Source organism: Bufo bufo, chromosome 2 (assembly GCF_905171765.1).
Source record: "Bufo bufo chromosome 2, aBufBuf1.1, whole genome shotgun sequence".
NCBI lineage: Eukaryota > Metazoa > Chordata > Amphibia > Anura > Bufonidae > Bufo > Bufo bufo.
This window is the reverse complement of record NC_053390.1, coordinates 70,511,266-70,533,241: the sequence shown is the minus strand read 5'-3', so window position 1 is coordinate 70,533,241 and position 21,976 is coordinate 70,511,266. Positions and strand designations below refer to the sequence as shown.

The 21,976-nt window shown below is 48.0% G+C and overlaps 1 protein-coding gene across 1 annotated transcript in view; it reads left to right on the top strand.

The window, feature by feature from the left end:
• The window catches only part of DCAF12 (DDB1 and CUL4 associated factor 12), a 56,276-nt gene that overhangs the window by 14,170 nt on the left and 20,130 nt on the right, over positions 1-21,976 (top strand). The window contains exon 2 of the mRNA XM_040421177.1: positions 19,490-19,744. Within this exon, the coding sequence (XP_040277111.1) occupies positions 19,490-19,744 (255 nt within the window). The remainder of the gene's footprint in view (positions 1-19,489; positions 19,745-21,976) is intronic.

Sequence of the window (21,976 nt, the reverse complement as noted above, 5' to 3'; positions counted from 1 at the left end):
ATAAGAAAAATGTAATGTTTAATGCCCCCCCTCCCCCCCAGGTCTTGTATGACCTTAAACTGTAAAATAAAGAAACAATTTAAAAAATCCACTCTGTAGCCTCTAGCCCCTCAGCGTCCATAACCCATGCATCTCTTAAATCAAAACAGCCGAGAAAAGGAGACAAACATGTGAAAAACAGACTTGTTCCTTTATAACAGGGGTGGGGAACCTGCGGCCCGCGGGCCGCTTGCGGCCCGCGAGATCATTCAATCCGGCCCCCCATGCGATTGTAAAACACCGCCGCCGATTGTCACTATGGAGCGTAGTAAATGTATTGCTAAACACACTGACAATGAATGGATGATCATGGCGATCATTCATTCATTGTCCGTGTGTTTAGCAATACATTTACTCCGCTCCTGCGGCCCGCCCCTGTTAGCCGGCGCCAGCCAATAGCATTTACTCAGCCTCCAGCTATTGCACTGCAGCTAAGATGCTTCCCTAGGTTTACAGCCCCGCCCGCCGTGAGTGACGTCACGCCGCCGGGCGGGGATCACCATTCATGCTGGCTGGGATGACACTGATGGGAGGAGCATAGAGAGGACGAGCCAGCGCCACCGACGAGGAACCATTTCCAGCAGCAAGTAAGGCAGCCAGACAGCATCATGAAATACAGCAAATTTTTTTAATATGCAGCATAGCGGCGGGGGGAGGGGGGTAAATGTCCTGCACAGTGCACAGGACATTAATACATAAGTTACCATGACCAGTGCAGGACATTTACCCCCTCCCCCCATGCTGCATATTAAAAAAAATCACAATGTCATTAGGGGAAAGTTCTTATCTTTATTCAGCAGTTCTGAGTCCCGACAATCTAATCTCCCCACGTCCTCTTCTATACAGATACCCTGGCTGAGTAATGTAATTACTGAGAACCTCTGCACAAGGATTACTCCGCCTGAGCCCGAAAACCATCAAATAGTCCCTGCAGAGTAATCCTTGTGCTGCTGATCCCGGCAATTACATTACTCAGTGTATTTGTATAGAAGAGGACATTGGGGCTCAGATTAAATTGTCCGAACTGCTGTATAAGGATAAGAACTTTCCCCTACCAACTTTAACTACTAGTGTTCCTCCACCAGCTAAGCCACAGTACAGTTTGAATCATGTGTCCGGGTTGAAGGCGGAAGGAGACCCGGACACATGATTCAAACCCTGTACAGTCCGGGTCAATCCCGTACAGGTGGCAACCCTAGGTAAATGTCCTGCACCGGTCAATGGTCATGGTAACTCATGTATTAATGTCCTGCACAGTGCAGGGCGCTGTGTAATGTAAAGGGGTCCAGTGATGCAGGGTGCTGTGTATTGTAAAGGGTCCAGTGATGCAGGGCGCTGTGTAATGTAAAGGGGTCCAGAGGTACAGGGTGCTGTGTAATGTAAAGGGGTCCAGTGATGCAGGGTGCTGTGTAATATAAAGGGGTCTAGTGATGCAGGGTACTGTGTAATGTAAAGGGGTCCAGTGATGCAGGGTGCTGTTCTTTATTTGTAAAAATTGAGTATATAAATAAAGATTATACAAAAAAAATGTTTGACCAAATAATAACAGGCTAATTTTTAAGTTGATCATTTTGTATGGCCCCCGAATGATGTTACAAAAATCCAAATGGCCCTTGGCAGAAAAAAGGTTCCCCACCCCTGCTTTATAATAATATTGTAACCTATATAATAATGACAAAAAAGCTCCATGTATAACCCAAAAAATATGCAAAAATTATTTGCTGGTCAGGTAAGGGGTTAATGGCCCGGAAGTGGTTACATAGCAGAAACTGACACCAGGCTGCAACAGGTAGTGACATCACAAAACCATTTGATGTCACTAACTGTTGCAGTTTGGCTGCAGTTTTATGCTATTTACACTGTAAATATGTCCTATACTGTTATGATCTGATGAGGACGCCGGTCACCGGTGCCGGTTATTCCTCCCTTTCCTCTACTAGACTGCTATTGTTTGCGGTGGAAGCTGGATGTTCTTTCTACTACTACACTTTGTGATGCAGTGTCTTTGTTAGCTCCTGTGCACAAAAAATATATAGTCGAGCTTGAGCAGGTGTAAAGGCAAGCAGCTAATGAAAGATGGTAAATGGGTGGACTACAGGAGCCATCAAAATTAGAGCTATTTAGTTTACAGAAAAAGATGAATGAGGGGAGATTTATTTACTGTGTTTAAATATATCAAAGCTCATTACAGAGATCTCTCCTATGGCCTGTTTGTATCCAGGACCGCGGCCAGGAGAATTCTCTACATCTTCGTGGTTTCTACATCAAGATAGAAGGAGATTCTTTTCTGTAAGAGCAGTGAGACTATGGAGCTCTCTACCAGGGGAGGTGGGGATGGCGAACTCACTACAAGGATATGTACACCTTTGGGGGTATTTTTATATATATTTTTTAATTTGTCTTTATAAAAAAATATATGGAATCATTTTCTCTGTAGAGAGCTGAGATGCTCTAATAGAGGGATCTGGATTTTCTCTTTTCCATCATCTGAGGAGCAGAAGGTCTCCTTTTCTCGCTGGTATCATTGGGGGACACAGGACCGTGGGTATAGCTGCTTGCTGCTGCAACTAGGAGGCGACACTAGGCTGAAAAGTGATAACTCTTCCCCTGCAGGCTATACCCCCTCCAGCCTGGAGAGAGCATATCAGTTTTTAGCTTAGTGTCGTAGGAGGCAGACCTCCCTGCTTTTGCAGGGCGGTTATTTTTATTATTTTATCTTTTTCCTTTTTAGGTTTGGGGAAACAGAGTCGCTTAGCCACTCTGTCTACCCCGGGAGCAAGGCCGGTGTCGGAATCCCTCACCGCTCGCCCTCCCCAAGAAACAAAAGTGGACCAGGGCAGCCCAGCTCCCCTGCTTCCCGCCAGCCAAAGGGGTCACCTGAATCCGGCGAGACCCTCGCCATTCCAGTCCCCTGCCACTTCGGGTGCCAGCGGCTGAAGAGGTGACCCTGCTGGTACTCTGAGAAAGGGTGAAGAGAAGAGGATGAAGATGGGGTGAGTAGTCCTCATTGGGTAAGTACCTCAGCCCCCCCCCCCCCTTCCCCTTGGTCACCTCATAAGATGGAGGACTTTTTTCTTCATGAGGGCCCCACATTACCTCAGGCCCCAATGTTGTAGCCGGCACGTTATACGGCCTGCGGGGTGAGCACCTGCGGCCGGTGTTCAGCCACGGCGCTTGAGAGCGCCGCTCCGGTCACTCCACTTCCCGGCCGGCTATTCACTCGGCCGGCGCCAAAAATTTAGGCCCCGGCTTCTCTCCGGGCCTACCGGAACTCAGCCCGTACAGTTTTTTTGCGGCCACGGGATGGGTTCCCGCAGCAGGTGGACACATCTGCCCACTGATCTGTAGGGGGTATCGGCAGTTACTCTTTAAGTCCCTCTGTGGTAGCCGGCCGGCAGTACCGCCCGGTCGGCTGTGCGCCGAACTTTATGTCCCGGCTTTGCGGCCTACTAGGCCGCAACTTTCATTCCGATTTATAGAGGGGGTGGGTTCGTCCTTTAGGCGCGAATCCTCCCCGACTAGCTGTCCCTCCTCCCCCAGGTGTCCACTGAGCTCCGCTCCGGTCCTCTGAGCAGGGTTAACCCTTCCTGCACAGCCACCTTTTTCAGGCCCCTGTTTACCCTAGGTTTCTTTCTGCAGGCACAATGTGCCTTAATATTGCGGTATACAGCCCTTCCTGAGGCTACTTTCACACCTGCGTTTAGGTCGGATCCGTCTGGTATGTGCCCAGACGGATCCGCACCTATAATGCAAACGCTTAGATCCGTTCAGAACGGATCCGTTTGCATTACCATGAACAAAAAAATAAATAAAAAAAAATTTTTTTTTTTTTGTTCATGATAATGCAAACGGATCCGTTTTGACTTTACATTGAAAGTCAATGGGAGACGGATCCGTTTGAAAATTGAGCCATACTGTGTCAAATTCAAACGGATCCGTCCCCATTGACTTACATTGTAAGTCTGGACGGATCCGTTTGCCTCCGCACGGCCGGGCGGACACCCGAACGCTGCAAGCTGCGTTCAGGTGTCCACCTGCTGAGCGGAGCGGAGGACAAACGGAGCCAGACTGATGCATTCTGAGCGGATCCGCATCCATTCAGAATGCATTAGGGCTGGACGGATCCGTTCGGGGCCGCTTGTGAGCCCCTTCAAACGGAACTCACAAGCGGAGCCCCGAACGCTAGTGTGAAAGTAGCCTGACCTCTCCATATGAGGTTAGGTCCTCACCAAAAAAAAAAAAAAATTACGCGCAAAAAATCCTGCCCTCCTCAGACCACAAAATCCATGCTCCAACTGCGCAAATCCAGTGGGGTACATCTGGAGGATCCCAATCCGCCCTCTGAGGCCGTTTGGTTGATTATGCTCCAACTGCGCAAATCCAGTGGGGTACATCTGGAGGATCCCAATCCGCCCTCTGAGGCCGTTTGGTTGATTATGCTCCAACTGCGCAAATCCAGTGGAGTACATCTGAGGGGTTCCCATTCCGCCCTCCGGGCCGTTTGGTTGATTATGCTCCAACTGCGCAAATCCAGTGGAGTACATCTGAGGGATTCCCATTCCGCCCTCCGGGCCGTTTGGTTGATTATGCTCCAACTGCGTGACTCCAGTGGGGTACATCTGGAGGATCCCAATCCGCCCTCCGGGCCGTTTGGTTGATTATGCTCCAACTGCGCAAATCCAGTGGAGTACATCTGAGGGATTCCTATTCCGCCCTCTGGGCCGTTGGGTTGATAATTCTCCAACTGCGTAAATCCAGTGGAGTACATCCGAAGAGTCCCCAATCCGCCTTCCGGGCCGTTTGGTTGATAATGCTCCAACTGCAAAGTCCAGTGGGGTACATCTGGAGGATCCCAATCCGCCCTCTGAGGCCGGTTGGTTAATAATACTACAACTGCGCAAATCCAGTTGAGGACAACTGTAACTTCCTATCCACCCTCCGGGGGCGTCTGTTTGAGTTTCTCCTCCTGCGCAACTCAGCGGAGGACCTCTGGAAGCTCCCAACCCACCCTCCTGGGTCGTTTGGTTAATAGAGCACCGTCTGCGCAATCAGTAAGCAGAACTTTAGTTCCATTCCACCTCCGGGTAGTTTGGTTCTTCTGTCAACACCGCCACAGCCTGCAACAGCCATGGGCTAGAGGCTGAGAGGTGGAACTGCGCACGAGCGAGCCGAAGCAGGACAGTTATTCGGACTCTGACATGAATCCGGATTAATTTTCTGGTTCTGGTGTATGCATTAACCCCTTCCTTAGGCACTACTTACACTTCTACTAGATACAGTGCTTAATTTGGGTATTACCTCCTTCCTGAGGTGGACTGACCTCACTAGCATTGGCCTCAATGCCAGCCATAGGTGCCCTCGTTCTGTGAGTGGCGGAATTGAAGTTCCACTGGGCTCAGTATCGTCAGCATACATTAACCTTTTGTATAGGTGGCATTATGGCATTCTCACTGCTGTCGCAGTGTTTACGTACGCATTACACCCTTTCTGGGGTGGGATGATGGCACTTCCCACAGAGTACAGAACTCGTCATATGCAAGTTCCTGCTAGGTGCGTTACCCCCTTCGATGGGTGATGTATTTGCACTACCTCGGGTTACAGTACTTACTGGATATGTTACTCCCGATCATAGATAAGGCCTTTGCACTGCCACTGGGCGCAGTGCTTGCCGTAGATTTTTCCCCCTCCATTGAGTGGGTAATTACACTTCCGTAGATTGCGGTTCTGACTATCACGCTACCCCCTTCCCTAACAGGGGGATTGCGCTTCCGTTGGTTACTATTCCATCTCCCATTTGCCATCACATACTTCCTATGGCATTACCCTCTACAAACGTTTCAGTAATGGGGGAATCACTATGCATCTTTGCATGCTGTTTTTCAGCTACGCCACGACTCTAGAGGCCTTGGTTTCCTTCACAGGTGGTCCGTGGCAACAGTCGGTACCGCTGGTGCCTGATGTTCTCATCTAGTGGCATATGGATACTGCCACTGGATACTGTGGATACTCCCATATTGTATCCCTCTTTTCTTCATGCACTTATTGGAGTCACAAAAATGGCGGCCTTTGTGCTCTCAGGGGTGTCACCCAGCCTTAGGTGTCCTAGAGACTCCCCATCCCCATGAGCACTCCACCGTTCAGGTCAGTCACACTGCACAGAGTACTGTGGTCAAGATCCAGCAAGCAGAATATTCCACCGACTCCGGATGCTTCGTCCACCACTCATCCTTATCTAGGTGAGGGCGTTATGCTGGCAATCTGCAGTGGCTACTACAACGGCTTCTCCTTCGCAGGGTAGTCTTCACGCTAGGGCTAGATGCTCCTAGTCGCTGTAGCGAGACAGCCCCCCTCAGGTAGGGGTTCTACCCTGGTACTAATTCGGCAGTTGCTCCTGTTCAGCGCCCTTGTCAGGTGGAGGGTTTAAGGTTAGCTCTACTAACTGGGCCAGCTTGATACCAGAAATTCTACTGGATGTCCTCAGGCCTTCCCCTCATGTCCACGCTGGCGGAGCATGCGGTAACCTCTACCGCACGAGGGGTGTTTGAGTCACCATTACATGCTAAGGTTCCTTCTGCACAGTTCTTTCGTCAGGCAACGGATTCCTCTAACACGAGAATCAGTGACCTCTACGGTGTGGCCTACTCCTCGGCTGGAGTATGGCGTGAGCATTACTCTTGGGACTTCCCTTGTAGGGCCTCCCCTTCAGGCGGAGTATCGCATCACCACTAGACGCTGTAGAGCTCCAGTCTCACATGGGAATGGGCTTTAGTTCTGGCCTCTTTCTGGTTTACTACCAATAAGGGTCCGTGGCTCTGACAACTGTTGTCCTTCTGCCACATCTAATCCATATCCATATCCATATGCTTGAGAAAGGCTCTTGATGTGAGCCGAAACGCGTCGCAGAGTATTGTTTGTGACCAATAAAGACATAATCTTTTGTTGAAGACTACAGTGAGTGGCACCTACTTTTTGAGTGCGTTCTACTGGGTAGATCAGTCCCTACGGCACTCGTCAACACTAGATTGCCGTTCTAAGCGGGACCTGGATTCTAGTAGTCATACTGTAACGCCATTGGTGCTACCTCTCTTCAGATGTCGGTGATATCTACGTCACCTCAAGCCAATGGTGGTTGTTCTTTCACTGCTCATTCCGGGGGTGGACTGAGAGCCTTCCCAAGACGGGTGGAGTGTAGTCGAACTTCACCCGGCAAGAGTTTTTCTCTCATCTTTGTTCCACTCATCTGTCCTTCCAGGCAGCGTTGCCGCTTTGTTGAAATATAGTCACTGACGGGGCTTCCCATCACTAGCGGTGCTCACATTGGCTTTACTTTACCTTTCCCGTGTGGTATTGATACTTTGGCCTGCAGTGGGGCACGCCTGGCTCAGGCGTTTGTTTCTTAGTGATTATCAGGCAGCTTCTCTCACTAGAAATCTCACCACCAGCCTCTATGGCTATAAGGGTGTTGGTCTACCAATATTCCGCTCCCTAGGGGGCGTTCTCTGGACCAGAGGTGAATCCTACGGACTTGGCCTTTTAGTTCTACTTCCACAGCTGCGGCCAGGAGCCAGCTGTTTGGTGGCGTTATTTTTTTTATTTTTTTTCTCTGAGTTGATACGCCTTTCTTGTACGTATTTTTTTCTTTAAGTATGAACATAGGGCAGTGTTCCGTCCAGGATCCTCTTTTTTCGCAGTAGGTGGTTGCCTTTCCACACCTCACAGACATGGGTTTCTCTTCTTCCCCCTCGTAGTACACGAACCGAGCTCTCCATCAGCCATGTGATTTGGCCTCTGAGCTTGCTTGTCCTTGACTAGCGCTTACAGCCCTACGGACTTCTACCAATTCTTATCCTGGGGTCCTTTTCAAGGCTGACGGCCTCCAAAGGCTGTTTTCCAGATGGATCCGTTCAACAGTTGCTCGGGCATTTGCCCTCGGGTAGGCAACGCCCAGCTGAGTCTTGGCCCACCCGACCAGCGGTCAGCGCTTCTCAGGTCCATCTCCTTCATGCAGTAGCTTCCAGTGTGGAAGGCAGTATCTTGGTCTTCCGGGCACACGTTCATCAAGTCTTACCGGGTGCCTTCCTAGGCACCGGCGGACACTGTTCCAGGCAGCAAATTCTTGCAGGCGGCAGTGAGTTACGCATCCTCTAGGGTGTTTGTTTCTCCAGGGGCATGTGATTTGTTCCCTCCCCGAGGACTGCTTTAGGACGTCCCACGGTCCTGTGTCCCCCAATGATACCAGCGAGAAAATGAGATTTTTGTGAAACTCACCTGTAAAATCTCTTTCTCGCGGGGTTCATTGGGGGACACAGCTCCCACCCAGTAATTTCTGTTTGCTGTGATTGTTGGCGGTTGTGGAGCCAGTATGGCCCCAGTTCTGGTTTGATCCGACTGGCGTTGGTCAGTTGTTGGTTGTTTACCGTATGGTTATTTTCTCCTACTCCTATGGTTGGGCACAAACTGATATGCTCTCTCCAGGCTGGAGGGGGTATAGCCTGCAGGGGAGGAGTTATCACTTTTCAGCCTAGTGTCGCCTCCTAGTGGCAGCAGCAAGCTATACCCACGGTCCTGTGTCCCCCAATGAACCCCGCGAGAAAGAGATTTTACATGTGAGTTTCACAAAAATCTTGTTATCTCTGCTCTCCGACATTATAAACACTCATCTAAGCTCAGTCCTTATCTTACTGATAAGAATGTGGCTTAAATAAGTGTTTTTATGACCTCTTAGTAGTTTAGTGATGAGGTTTATTAGATGATCAGCACAAGGTGAAAGTAGGATGCACACTAGTGTTGTGCGATCATGCTCGGTTGAACACTAGTTCAGCACATGCTCAGCACATCGTGGTGTTCGGCCAAATACCTCGTGTGCTCGAGTGCGATGCTCGAGTTTCCTCCTCGCACGTTTGTTGGCTGCTAAGTACTGCCATTAACTGTAATGCCGTAGCCATGTTGGCTGCTGGCATTACAGTGATTGGCTGGCCGAAACGCGTCATCGGGTGCTATATAGCACCCAATGACACGTGTTCCGCTCAGTTTTAGTCAGGGAGAGCAGAAGGGAGAGATAGTGTAGGGATTGAAATAGCAATATTTTAGTTTTTATACTTGTTATAGACCCAAACGTTCTTTTAAGGACTATAGTTGTATGTGGCAGCAATATATATTTTTAGCGCAATCTGCACTAAATGGCTTGCAATTGTTTGGCCGCAGCGGACAGCAACAATTATCTGCGCTACATCTCCTATCTAACGTGTGCGCAGCCTAAAAATATCTGTGAAATCCAGTGTTCTTTTTCCGTAGAAGGTGTCTGCTGAGGACAGTTACATTACCTGTACGAAATATCAGTGACATTCAGTCAAATTTTTTGCTGCTGGTGGCAGCGACATTACCTGCGCTACACCTCCTGTATAGCGTTTGCCCATCCTAAATATAAGTGACATTAATTCAGTCAAATTTTTTGTTAAGCGGTGGTGACAGCGACATTACTTGCGCTATACCTCCTGTATAATGTTTGTGCAACCTCAATATCAGTGACATTAATTCAGTGTAATTTTTTATTAGGCGGTGGTAGGGTTGTTCCCCATTGCTCCGATAATAGTAATTAGCATACAGAGCAGGAGACGGTAACTGGGCCACAGCGGGCGTACGGAGCGGCGCCCAGGAATAATAGTGCAGGGAGATCCCTGGGCGCCGCTCTATGTAGCTTGGTAACTTAACAAAGTCCGAACCCATGAAAGGTTGTCTTTAACTTTTAATACAGGAGGCAGGTGCCGGCAGCAGAATCGCATACGGTACCCGACACCCTGCCTCTGACAGGGAGCTGCAATCAGCGGCAGTTAACCCCATAGGTGCGGCATATTCCGATAACGTATGGGGAACACAGCCCTATCCGTGTTCCCTCAGCAGCACAGGGGAGAAGGAAGCAGTGTCTCCCTCCCCCTGTGCTGCTGCTGCCGCCGCTGCCACCAATGAAGAGACAGATGAGAAGAGGAGGGGCGGGGCTGTGGCCACTGCGCCACCAATGATATTAACTTACTCATTCATTCAAATTGAACAGGAGGCGGGAGCTGGCTGCAGAATCACATAGCCGGCTCCCGAACTCTATGAGCAGTAGCCGCGATCCGCGGTGGTTAACCCTTCAGGTGCCGCGGATCGCAGCTACCGCTCATATAGGTCAGGAGCCGGCTATGTGATTCTGCAGCCAGCTCCCGCCTCCTGTATATGAATAAATTCGATATTTATCTTCATTGGTGGCGCAGTGTGGCCCCCCAGTATTAATCATTGATGGCGCAGTGCGCCCCCCACCCCCGTATTAAAAACATTGGTGGTGCAGTGCCCCCCCCCAGTATTAATCATTGGTAGCAGTGGCCACAGGATCCCCTCTCCCCTCCTCCTCCGATCGGAGCCCCAGCAGTGTAAGCCTGGGGCTCCGATCGGTTACCATGGCAGCCAGGATGCTATTGAAGCCCTGGCTGCCATGTTCAGCTCCCTGCTGCTGTGTGCACAAAGCACAGAGCAGCAGGGACAGTGTGAGGTCCTATTCACCCTGATAGAGCTCTATCAGGGTGAATAGGACAAGGGTTCTAGTCCCTAAGGGGGCTAAAAGTTAGTAAAAAAATAAATAAAAATAAAAATATTAAGTATAAATGAAAGAAAGATTTACAAAAAAAAAATACACGTTAACAATAAACATATATTCACTTTCAGCAGATTTGTGTAGGATTTTTTTTTTTTTTTAAATGAAAATTCACAGAATATCGGTATAAATTATCGGCTATCGGCCTGAAAGTTCACAAATTATCGGTATCGGCCCTAAAAAATCAATATCGGTCGATCCCTAGTGTGCAGTCCCAGCCTTACACCAGCATGTGTCCCATAACATCACCCGTGCCCTGAGCAACGCATTTATTGGGAAGGTCCACTTAACGACAGAGTAATATGTAGAGGATACGGTCGGCACTGCTGTAGGTGTAAGATTTAATTTGGTGCTGCACTGATCGAATGTAAGTAGTGGTGGTGCTCAGCATAAAAAACAAGTAGTATTTGCAACAAAGGAGAGAAAATAAAATGCGGCACTCACCAAAAAATACTCTTTGCAGCTTTATTCACATTAAAAGGTCAGCGTCATGTGGGCAAAACACAGCTAAAAGGCAATAGCCGTTTCGCGCTTGTTGCGCCTTTTCAAGCGAAATGGCTGTTGCCTTCTAGCTGTGTTTTTGCCTGCATGACGCTGACCTTTTTGTGAATAAAGCTGCAAAGAGTATTTTTTGGTGAGTGCCGCATTCTTTTTATCTTTTCTCTCCTTTGTTGCACTTAACGACTGACACATGGACAAGTGCTTTTGGCCAGGGACGCTACATTTCCCTGACCGCACACTGGGTGAACGTTGTGGAGGCCGGGAGCGAGTCTTACCCTGGGATGGCACAGGTGCTACCGACGCCAAGGATTGCAGGCCCTACTTCCATCAGGGTTTCCGCCGCCACCTACGTTAGTGGCTGCAACCCCCCCCCTTCTCCTCCTCCTCCTCCACTTCCACCTCTGAATTATCATCTTGCGGTACAAGTCAGCCATCAGTCAGTAGCTGGAAGCAGTTTAGCACTGCAGTGGGGAAGCGGCAACAGGCCATTCTTAAACCGATCTGCTTAGGTGACAAACAGCACACCGCCGCAGAGCTGTGGCAGGGAATAAGGGACCAGACTGAGCTGTGGCTCTCGCCACTCAACCTACAACCAGGCATGGTTGTGTCTGATAATGGCCGTAACTTGGTGGTGGATTTGGAGCTCTGCAAGCTCACACACATACCATGCCTGGCCCACATGTTCAACCTAGTGGTTCAGCGGTTTCACAAAACCTACCGCAATTTGCCTGAGCTACTGGTGAAGGTGCGCCGCGTGTGTGCCCATTTCCGCAAATCATCGACAGCTTCTGCCGGCCTGGCAACGCTGCAGCAGCGCTTGCAATTGCCAGCTCACCGACAATTGTGCCATGTGAGCACGCGCTAGAACTCCACGTTCCACATGTTGGCCAGGCTTTGTGAGCAGCAGAGGGCAGTAGTGGAATACCAGCTGCAACATGGTCGTCGCCTTTCCAGTCAGCTTCCGCTCTTCACAAGCGACGAAGGGGCATGGATGTCTGACCTCTGTGAGGTTTTATGCAACTTTGAGGAATCAACACAGATGGTGAGCGGCAATAACGCTATTATCAGTGTCACCATCCCACTTCTGTGTCTACTGAAACGCTCGCTGCTCACAATTAAGGCGGATGCTTTGCATGTGGAAGAGGTGGAAATGGGGGAAGACAGTACATGGGGTGACAGACAGACCACCCTCAGTTCGTCTTCTCAGCGCAAATTGGATAAGGAGGAGCAGGCGACTGTTGCCTCCACTACAGAGGGTAGTACCCAAGGAAGTTTTATTCCATCTGTTCAGCGTGGATTTCCCGTAACCCTCGCGTTGTACGCATTTTGGCCAACACCGATTTTACTGGTTGTTCACCCTTCTCGACCCCCGCTACAAAGAATACTTCTCATCTCTCATTCCTGTGGTGGAGATAATGAGCAAAATGGTGCAATACCAGAAGGTCCTTGTGGAAACATTTCTCCAAAAATTAACAGCTGACAACGCTGGCTGCAGAGTACATAGTTCCTTGGCCAGTCGAGGAGGGGAGACGAGGGGAACACGCAGCAGTTCCAACAGAGGCAGGTCAACGCTCTCCAAGGCCTGGGACAGTTTTATGACACCTCGCCAGCACCCTTAACCTGATGCGCTGCCTAATGTCACAAGGAGGGAAAATTTTTGGAAGATGGTGAAGGAGAACGTAGCAGACCTTGTCAGCATCTTCAGTGATCCCTGTGTGCCTTACAACTATTGGGTGTCCAAGCTGGACACGTGGCACGAACTGGCGCTCTACGCCTTGGATGTGCTGGCCTGCCCCGCTGCCAGCGTTTTGTCAGAGCGTCTATTTAGTGCTGCTGGGGGCATAACTGATAACTGCATCCGCCTGTCAACTGAAAATGCTGACCGATTGACTCTTATCAAAAGGAACAAGGCCTGGATTGCCCCTGACTTCTCTACTCCAGCAGAGGAAAGCGACTGAACATAAAGGCACTTTAAATGTGGCTTTTATGGTATATTGAATACACTGTATTCCCATGCACCCCTTCACTACTAAAAAGGGTATATGGTTCAATTTGCTTCCTTTTCTCATGCTACTCATCCTCAATCATATCAACATGCTTATTAGGCTGCCCTCGCTCCTAATATTTTTGAGGGTCACCAGCAGGCCATCAATCATAATTTTTCAAGGGTGTGTATGATGCCCTCCTTTATGTGTAATAAAGGGTGTATTGTAATGCAGATTCCTTGTAATTTTTGGCAGCCCTTTCACTTAGTGCATAGGCTTTATGAGTGTAGAAGTCCCACTACCTGAACAATTGTACCACAATGTGAATGAGGCCCTCCTTTGTGATATACAGGTTGTATCGGAGTGCCTCTTCCTTGTAATTTTTGGCAGCACTTGCACTTTATATACAAGTAAATATACAGGAAAGAATGTTTCCTAACAATTTTTCCTCCAAAATGAATTTTATCTTCGGTTTTGTGCGTATTATTGTCAGTCTGTAAAAGTGGCGTACTACTCAGACAACATCGTTCCCAGCAGCGACCTGGGAGTCCGAGATGTATCCAGACATCCTCCCCATGCTGTCCCCGAGCCATTTCAGTGGGGTTTCCATCAATTTCTGACCTTTTACTATGAACCAGACACCCTCTCCTCCTCAGGGCAGGGGGTGCCTGGTTTAATGCTCGGGTTCTCCCATTGACTTGCATTGTGCTTGGTTCCTCGGTAAAGCACCAGAGCATCCCAAGGTGTTCTACTCGAGCACTTTGGTGCTAGACTAACACTAATGCACACAGCTAGAAAAACAGTTAACCCTGTGTGACAGAACAGCTCAATATTTTTAATAAAGACCAATTGCTAAAAATGTTTTTAGCCCCAAATGAGTAAAATGCAATCGTAAAAAAATAAATAAAGAAATTAGCTTTTAACCCCTTAAGGACACAGCCTTTTTACACCTTAGGACCAGGCCATTTTTTGAAAATCTGACCAGAGTCCCTTTAAGTGCTGATAACTTTAAAACGCTTTGACTTATCCAGGCCGTTCTGAGTTTGTTTTTTGGTCACATATTGTACTTCATGACACTGGTAAAATGAAGTCAAAAAAATTATTTTTTTTGCACCAAAAAATACCTAATTTAACAAAAAATTTGGAAAAATTTGCAAATTTCAAAGTTTCAGTTTCTCTACTTCTGTAATACATAGTAATACCCCCAAAAATTGTGATGACTTTACATTCCCCATATGTCTACTTCATGTTAGAATTGATTTGGGAATGATATTTTATTTTTTGGGGATGTTATAAGGCTTAGAAGTTTAGAAGCAAAGCTTGAAATCTTTCAGAAATTTACAAAAACTCAATTTTTGCGAGGCTTACATTATAGAAACCACCCAAAAATGACCCCATCTAAGAAACTACACCCCTCAAGGTATTCAAAACTGATTTTGCATACGTTGTTAACCCTTTAGGTGTTGCACAAGAGTTATTGGCAAATGGGGAGGAAATTTGAGAATTTCATTTTTTTGTCTAATTTTTCATTTTAACCCATTTTTTCCACTAACAAATCAAGGGTTAACAGCCAAACAAGACTGTATCTTTATTGCCCTGACTCTGCCGTTTACAGAAACACCCAATATGTGGCCGTAAACTACTGTACGGCCACACAGCGGGGCGTAGAGTGAAAGGTGCGCCGTATGGTTTTTGGAGGGCTGATTTTTATGGACTGGTTTATTTACACCATGTCCCATTTGAAGCCCCCTGATGCACCCCTAGAGGAGAAACTCCCTAAAAGTGACCCCATCTAAGAAACTACACCCCTCAAGCTATTCAAAACTGATTTTACATACATCGTTAACCCTTTAGGTGTTGCACAGGAGTTATTGGCAAATGGCGATGAAATTTGAGAATTTCATTTTTTTGCCTAATTTTCCATTTTAACCCATTTTTTCCACTAACAAAGCAAGGGTTAACAGCCAAACAAGACTGTATCTTTATTGCCCTGACTCTGCTGTTTACAGAAACACCCCATATGTGGCCGTAAACTACTGTACGGGCACACAGCGGGGCGTAGAGTGAAAGGTGCGCCGTTTGGTTTTTGGAGGGCTGATTTTGCTGGACTGTTTTTTTGGCACCATGTCCCATTTGAAGCCCCCCTGATGCACCCCTGGAGTAGAAACTCCATAAAAGTGACCCCATCTAAGAAACTACACCCCTCAAGGTATTCAAAACTGATTTTACAAACTTTGTTAACCCTTTAGGTGTTGCACAAGATTTAATGGAAAATAGAGATACAATTTCAAAATTTCACTTTTTTGGCAGATTTTCCATTTTAATATTTTTTTTCCAGTTACAAAGCAAGGGTTAACAGCCAAACAAAACTCATTATTTATGGCCCTGATTCTGTAGTTTACAGAAACACCCCATATGTGGTCGTAAACTGCTGTACGGGCACACGGCAGGGCGCAGAAGGAAAGGAACGCCATACGGTTTTTGGAAGGCAGATTTTGCTGGACAGTTTTTTTTTTACACCATGTCCCATTTGAAGCCCCCCTGATGCACCCCTAGAGTAGAAACTCCAAAAAAGTGACCCCATTTTAGAAACTACGGGATAGGGTGGCAGTTTTGTTGGTACTAGTTTAGGGTACATATGATTTTTGGTTGCTCTATATTACACTTTTTGTGCGGCAAGGTAACAAGAAATAGATTTTTTGGCACGTTTTTATTTTTTGTTATTGACAACATTCATCTGACAGGTTAGATCATGTGGTAATTTTATAGAGCAGGTTGTCACGGACGTGTCGATACCTAATATGTATACAATTTTTTTTATTTATGTAAGTTTTACACAATGATTTCATTTTTAAAACAAAAAAAATGTTTTAGTGTCTCCATAGTCTAAGAGCCATAGTTTTTTCAGTTTTTGGGCGATTATCTTAAGTAGGGTCTCATTTTTTGCGGGATGAAATGACGGTTTGATTGGCATCTATTTTGGGGTGCATATGACTTTTTGATTGCTTGCTATTACACTTTTTGTGACGTAAGATGACAAAAAATGGCTTTTTTTACACCGTTTTTATTTTAATTTTTTTACGGTGGTCATCTGAGGGGTTAGATCATGTGATATTTTTATAGAGCCGGTCGATACGGACGCGGCGATACCTAATATGTATACTTTTTTTTTATTTATGTAAGTTTTACACAATGATTTCATTTTTGAAACAAAAAAAATCATGTTTTAGTGTTTCCATAGTCTAAGAGCCATAGTTTTTTCAGTTTTTGGGCGATTATCTTGGGTAGGGTATGATTTTTGCGGGATGAGATGACGGTTTGATTGGTACTATTTTGGCGTACATGCGACTTTTTTGATCACTTTTATTACCTTTTTTGGGAAGTAAGGTGGGCAAAATTTCAATTTCATCATAGTTTTTTATTTTTTATTTTTATGGCGTTCACCGTTCGGGTAAAGTAACATAACCGTTTTATAGATCAGGTCGTTACGGACGCGGCGATACCAAACATGTGTAGGGAATTTTATTTTTTTCATTTTTAATCAGTGATAAATGTGTTTTTTGATTTTTACTTTTTTTTCACTTTTTTTAACTTTTTTTTTTACCCAGACCCACTTGGTTCTTGAAGATCCAGTGGGTCTGATGTCTGTATAATACAGTACAGTACAATATATATTGTTCTGTACTGTATTTTACTTACACTGAACAGATCTATGCTTTCAGCACAGATCTGTTCAGCACCATGGACAGCAGGACGCCTGAGAGGCGTCCTGTTGCCATGGGAACCTTCCCCGTCTGCTCAGAACTGCGCAGACGGGGAAGGGTAAGCACAGGGCTGAGGGGGGCTCTCTGGGGGCTCTCTCCCTCTCCCATCGGGGGGCTGCAAAGGCACAGCAGCCCCCCGATGGGAGAGGGAGGGAGCTCCCTGCGCTGTTAACCTTTTCCATACAGCGGTCCGTACGGACCGCTGTATGGAAAGGGTTAACGGCTGACATCGCATCGCAGATGTCAGCCGTTTATACCAGGGTGCCAGCAATGTGCTGGCACCCTGGTATACCCACTAGAAACCAACGATTATACAAGGGGAGGCGGGCGGGGGATCGCAATCCCGCCTGCCGCACCGCCCGCCTCCCGCACCGCCCGCACTGCCCGCAACCCTCCCCCTGCACCTCCCACCGGGCTAAAATCACTCGGGGGGTGCAGGGGGAGGGATACAGATCTATTTTAGGAATACTAAAGTTTCTGATCCCCGCGGTCAGGGACCGCAGGGATCAGAAACTGCAGAAATCGCAGCAAACCGCAGGTCTGAATTGACCTGCGGTTTGCCGCGATCGCCGACATGGGGGGGTCACGGGACCCCCCCGCGCATTTAGCCTAGGTGCCTGCTCGATGATTTGAGCAGGCACCGGGTTCCGATCACTGCCGGCCGGGCGGCAGTGATCGGAACAACACATGACGTACCGGTACGTCATGTGTCCTTAAGTACCAGGACATCATGACGTACCGGTACGTCATGTGTCCTTAAGAGGTTAAGGCCCCTTTACACTGCTCAATTGAGCAGATGAGGCGTAAGCTTTTCCTTCCAGATAATCACCTGCTCGTCAGTGGATGAAACCGCTACATTTACATGCAAGGATCTTCTCCACAGTATGGGGAGGAGTGATCACCAAAACCATCGCAAGTACTCATTAGGGCTGCACGATATGGGAATTTTGTGCAATTGCGATTAGGGCCCTAAAAATTGCGATAACGATATGCAATATTTTAAGGGAATTGTGCAAGAGGTCTATTTGCTGTGGATGGCACTGTTATGGGGGGGGGGGGGAACTGTGGATGGCACTGTTATGGGGGGGGAACTGTGGATGGCAACTGTTATGGGGGGGAACTGTGGATGGCACTGTTATGGGGGAGGGGACTGTGGATGGCACTGTTATGGGGGAGGGGACTGTGGATGGCACTGTTATGGGGGAGGGGACTGTGGATGGCACTGTTATGGGGGAGGGGACTGTGGATGGCACTGTTATGGGGGGGGGACTGTGGATGGCACTGTTATGGGGTGGGGGGGTCTGTGGATGGCACTGTTATGGGGGGGGGGGGACTGTGGATGGCACTGTTATGGGGGGGGGGGACTGTGGATGGCACTGTTATGGGGGGGGGACTGTAGATGGCACTGTTATGGGGGGGGGGCTGTAGATGGCACTGTTATGGGGGGGGGACTGTAGATGGCACTGTTATGGGGGGGGGACTGTGGATGGCACTGTTATGGGGGGGACTGTGGATGGCACTGTTATGGGGGGGGGGACTGTGGATGGCACTGTTATGGGGGGGGGGGACTGTGGATGGCACTGTTATGGGGGGGGGGACTGTGGATGGCACTGTTATGGGGGGGGGGACTGTGGATGGCACTGTTATGGGGGGGGGGAAACTGTGGATGGCACTGTTATGGGGGGGGGGAACTGTGGATGGCACTGTTATGGGGGGGGGGGAACTGTGGATGGCACTGTTATGGGGGGGGGGGAACTGGATGGCACTGTTATGGGGGGGGGGACTGTGGATGGCACTGTTATGGGGGGGGGACTGTGGATGGCACTGTTATGGGGGGGGGGACTGTGGATGGCACTGTTATGGGGGGGGGGACTGTGGATGGCACTGTTATGGGGGGGGGGACTGTGGATGGCACTGTTATGGGGGGGGGACTGTGGATGGCACTGTTATGGGGGGGGGGAAACTGTGGATGGCACTGTTATGGGGGGGGGGGACTGTGGATGGCACTGTTATGGGGGGGGGGGAACTGTGGATGGCACTGTTATGGGGGGGGGGGAACTGGATGGCACTGTTATGGGGGGGGGGGAACTGTGGATGGCACATATATAGCATCTTATGCTATGTGCCATTCACAGATCTCCCCCATAAGTGTCCCTGCAGTGTGAATGACCCCCAATACAGGGGCTGGGGGCCGGCATCTGGATTAGGAATGACAGCGGGGACCGGTGCGGTCCCTGTATTCTAATGCACTGGCCCCGCTTACTGTTGCAAATCCTATCTAACCTGTAGGCATTGTTAAAATATAATAATCATGTGTAATCCAGCTGTATGACTTACAACAAGTTTCATAGCAGAGAGGAGGCAGGGTGGCGCGTCACTCACTACGTCACGTGCCCGCGCCTCCTGCTCCATTCATAAAGTGGGCGGCGCAGGTGCATGACGTCCTGAGTGACGCGTCGCCCTCCTGGCCTGCCTCCTCCTCCTCTGCTACGGAACTTATTCAGATTGAACGTATTCTCAGCTTTGCAAACTTTTTAATAGTTGACTCACTGTTATCTGCCATATTGCAGGCCGATTGGGACTATGCCATTCAGAAGCGGAGGCGGCTTCCTCCAGAGAAGAAGTCTATGGTGTTTTATCTGAAGACAAGAGAGTTGAAGGCACAGGACGACCCCAGTTACTATCGCCTGTTACGTGGCTGCGCTGCTCAAACTCTGCCTGGCATCCTAAAGGAGAAGGAGTTCCAACTTGGAACCCTCAATAAGGTGTTCGCATCACAATGGCTGAACCACCGTCAAGTCGTTTGTGGAACCAAATGCAATACGGTAAGATTATTGATGCAACGGGGTTGTCAGAGTGTAAAAAAGCAGTGGAAACAGGCGAGGAAGATTTTAAAATGATAAAATAACATACTCACCGGTTCAAAACCCCCCTCCCCTTCAACATCCTCACACTAAGGGCGCCTTCACACGCTGCAGATTTTATTGCACAATTTTCCGTGACTGAAAATCCGTTCCATTCACCTGAATTGGGCTTGCGGAAATCCATGTGCTTGCCACCCCATTCAAATGAATGGAACTGATTTTCAGTCGCTGAAAATTTTGCAGCAACATCCATAGCGTGTGAAGGCGCCCTAACTCTCCCTGCCACTGCAGTTATGACATTATGTTCTTGGCTGCAGCAGTGACGTGCCCATATAGTAATTGTGACTGCTGCAGTCATTCAACAGCTTCAGCAGTATATGGCACAAGGCTACTGAGGCCATTGATTGGCTGCAGTTGTTAGGTGTGTGTTGCTGCTGCAGTCAAAAAAAAAGGAAGCCTGGCAGGGAGTAACAGAGTGGAGGTGGTTTGAACTAGTGATTATTATACATGCAGGAGGAGGCAAGCGTCTGGACATACCCTTTTAACTGGTGTAATTTGTAGAAAAGCGACTTCCAATGTGAACACTCAGAACCACAGGTGATAATTCTTCACAGTGCTGTAGAATTCGCTGTTTCAGGTGTGACGTATTGCGCAATATGACTGAAATGGGGAATCCTACAATGCTGATCGGCAGGGGTGTCGGTAGTCGGGCCCTCACTGTTCAGATAATTATTGACCTATTCTATGGATCGGCTGTCAATACTGAACTCCTGGGAAATGCCTTCAACTCATTGGAAACTGATTGTTTATTCAGCTTTTGGATTTGACTGTACCCACACAGCCATTAGCAATGAATGCTGACAAAGCAATCCGATTTATAATAAATTAAATGAATACCGTCTCGGCTTGCATGGTTGCGCTGTTTGGCCATACATGAAGTATAAAGCTGTTAGGATGCAATACAAAATCTTTACTCTGACACTAGTTAGTATAGTTTTAAACTGAGTTAAAATAATTCTATCTGCAACTTTTTATCGTCCTGTCGTGATTTTGCCCAAAAATTTGTCATGATGAACTTCAGCTTTAGAATATTGATGTTGTAGTCTCATAATAGGCTATGATATTGATCATATCAGATCCGTGGGGGGGTCCGACTTTCGTACCCTGACCCTCCCCGGCGATTACCTGTTTGAAGGGGTTACGTGCATTCATACGAGTGCTGCAGCCTCCTCAGTGTTTTCCTGCTTGCTGTCTGCAATTATCCTGCACCACTGCTACAATGTAGTTTTCTCCATTTCAAGTGAATGGACAAATTTGTAATTACCCTGCACCACTATAAAGTATGGCATGCAGGTAAACATTGAAAGGGCTGCAGCACTCGCATGAGTGGTGTGGCCCCTTAAAACAGCTGGGGATCTGACACCAATGGCGGCTATCCTGAGGATAAGCCATCAATATTGTGAAGCTGAACACGCTGGCTACCCGCATCTGCCACTAGGGGGAGCTTAGAACTGTAATTATTGAGTTCAGTGTATCAAACCTAGGTAATAAGCCGTCTACTGTTAAGCTCTCTCTAAGGGAGCATTCACACGACCGTGTTTTTCTTCCGCGTCCGTTCCGCAATTTTGACGGACAATGCACGGACCCATTCATTTCTATGGGTCCGTGAAAATTGCGGTATGCCTTTTATTCTCATCCGTGTGCTGTCCGTTCCGTGTGTCCGTTCCTTTTTTTTTAGAACATGTCCTATACTTGGCCGCAAATCACGGTCCGTGGCCCCATAGAAAGTCATTTGATCCGTGAAAAACGGATAGCACACGGAAATGCATCCGTGTGTCATCCGTTTTTAACGGACCCCTGGACTGAAAACATTCTAGGAAACCCCATTTCAGTCCCAGTTCAGTTTTTTGCGGACCTTGAAAAACGGATGACACACGGAAGCACCACGTCCGTATTATACGGACTTGCGGAACGGAAAAGGAAAGATAACTGAAGACATACGGAACACACGGATCCGTGATTTACGGACCGCAAAACCAACACGGTCGTGTGAATGCTCCCTTATACTGATATATTAAAAATTTCATTTAAAAGGTAAATTATGGTATTCAAGTGCAGATATTGCTGTTAAAGCAGTAACAGTAGGCAACGTAACAGATAAATGTTAACATATTTATGCCAAATCATCATCTC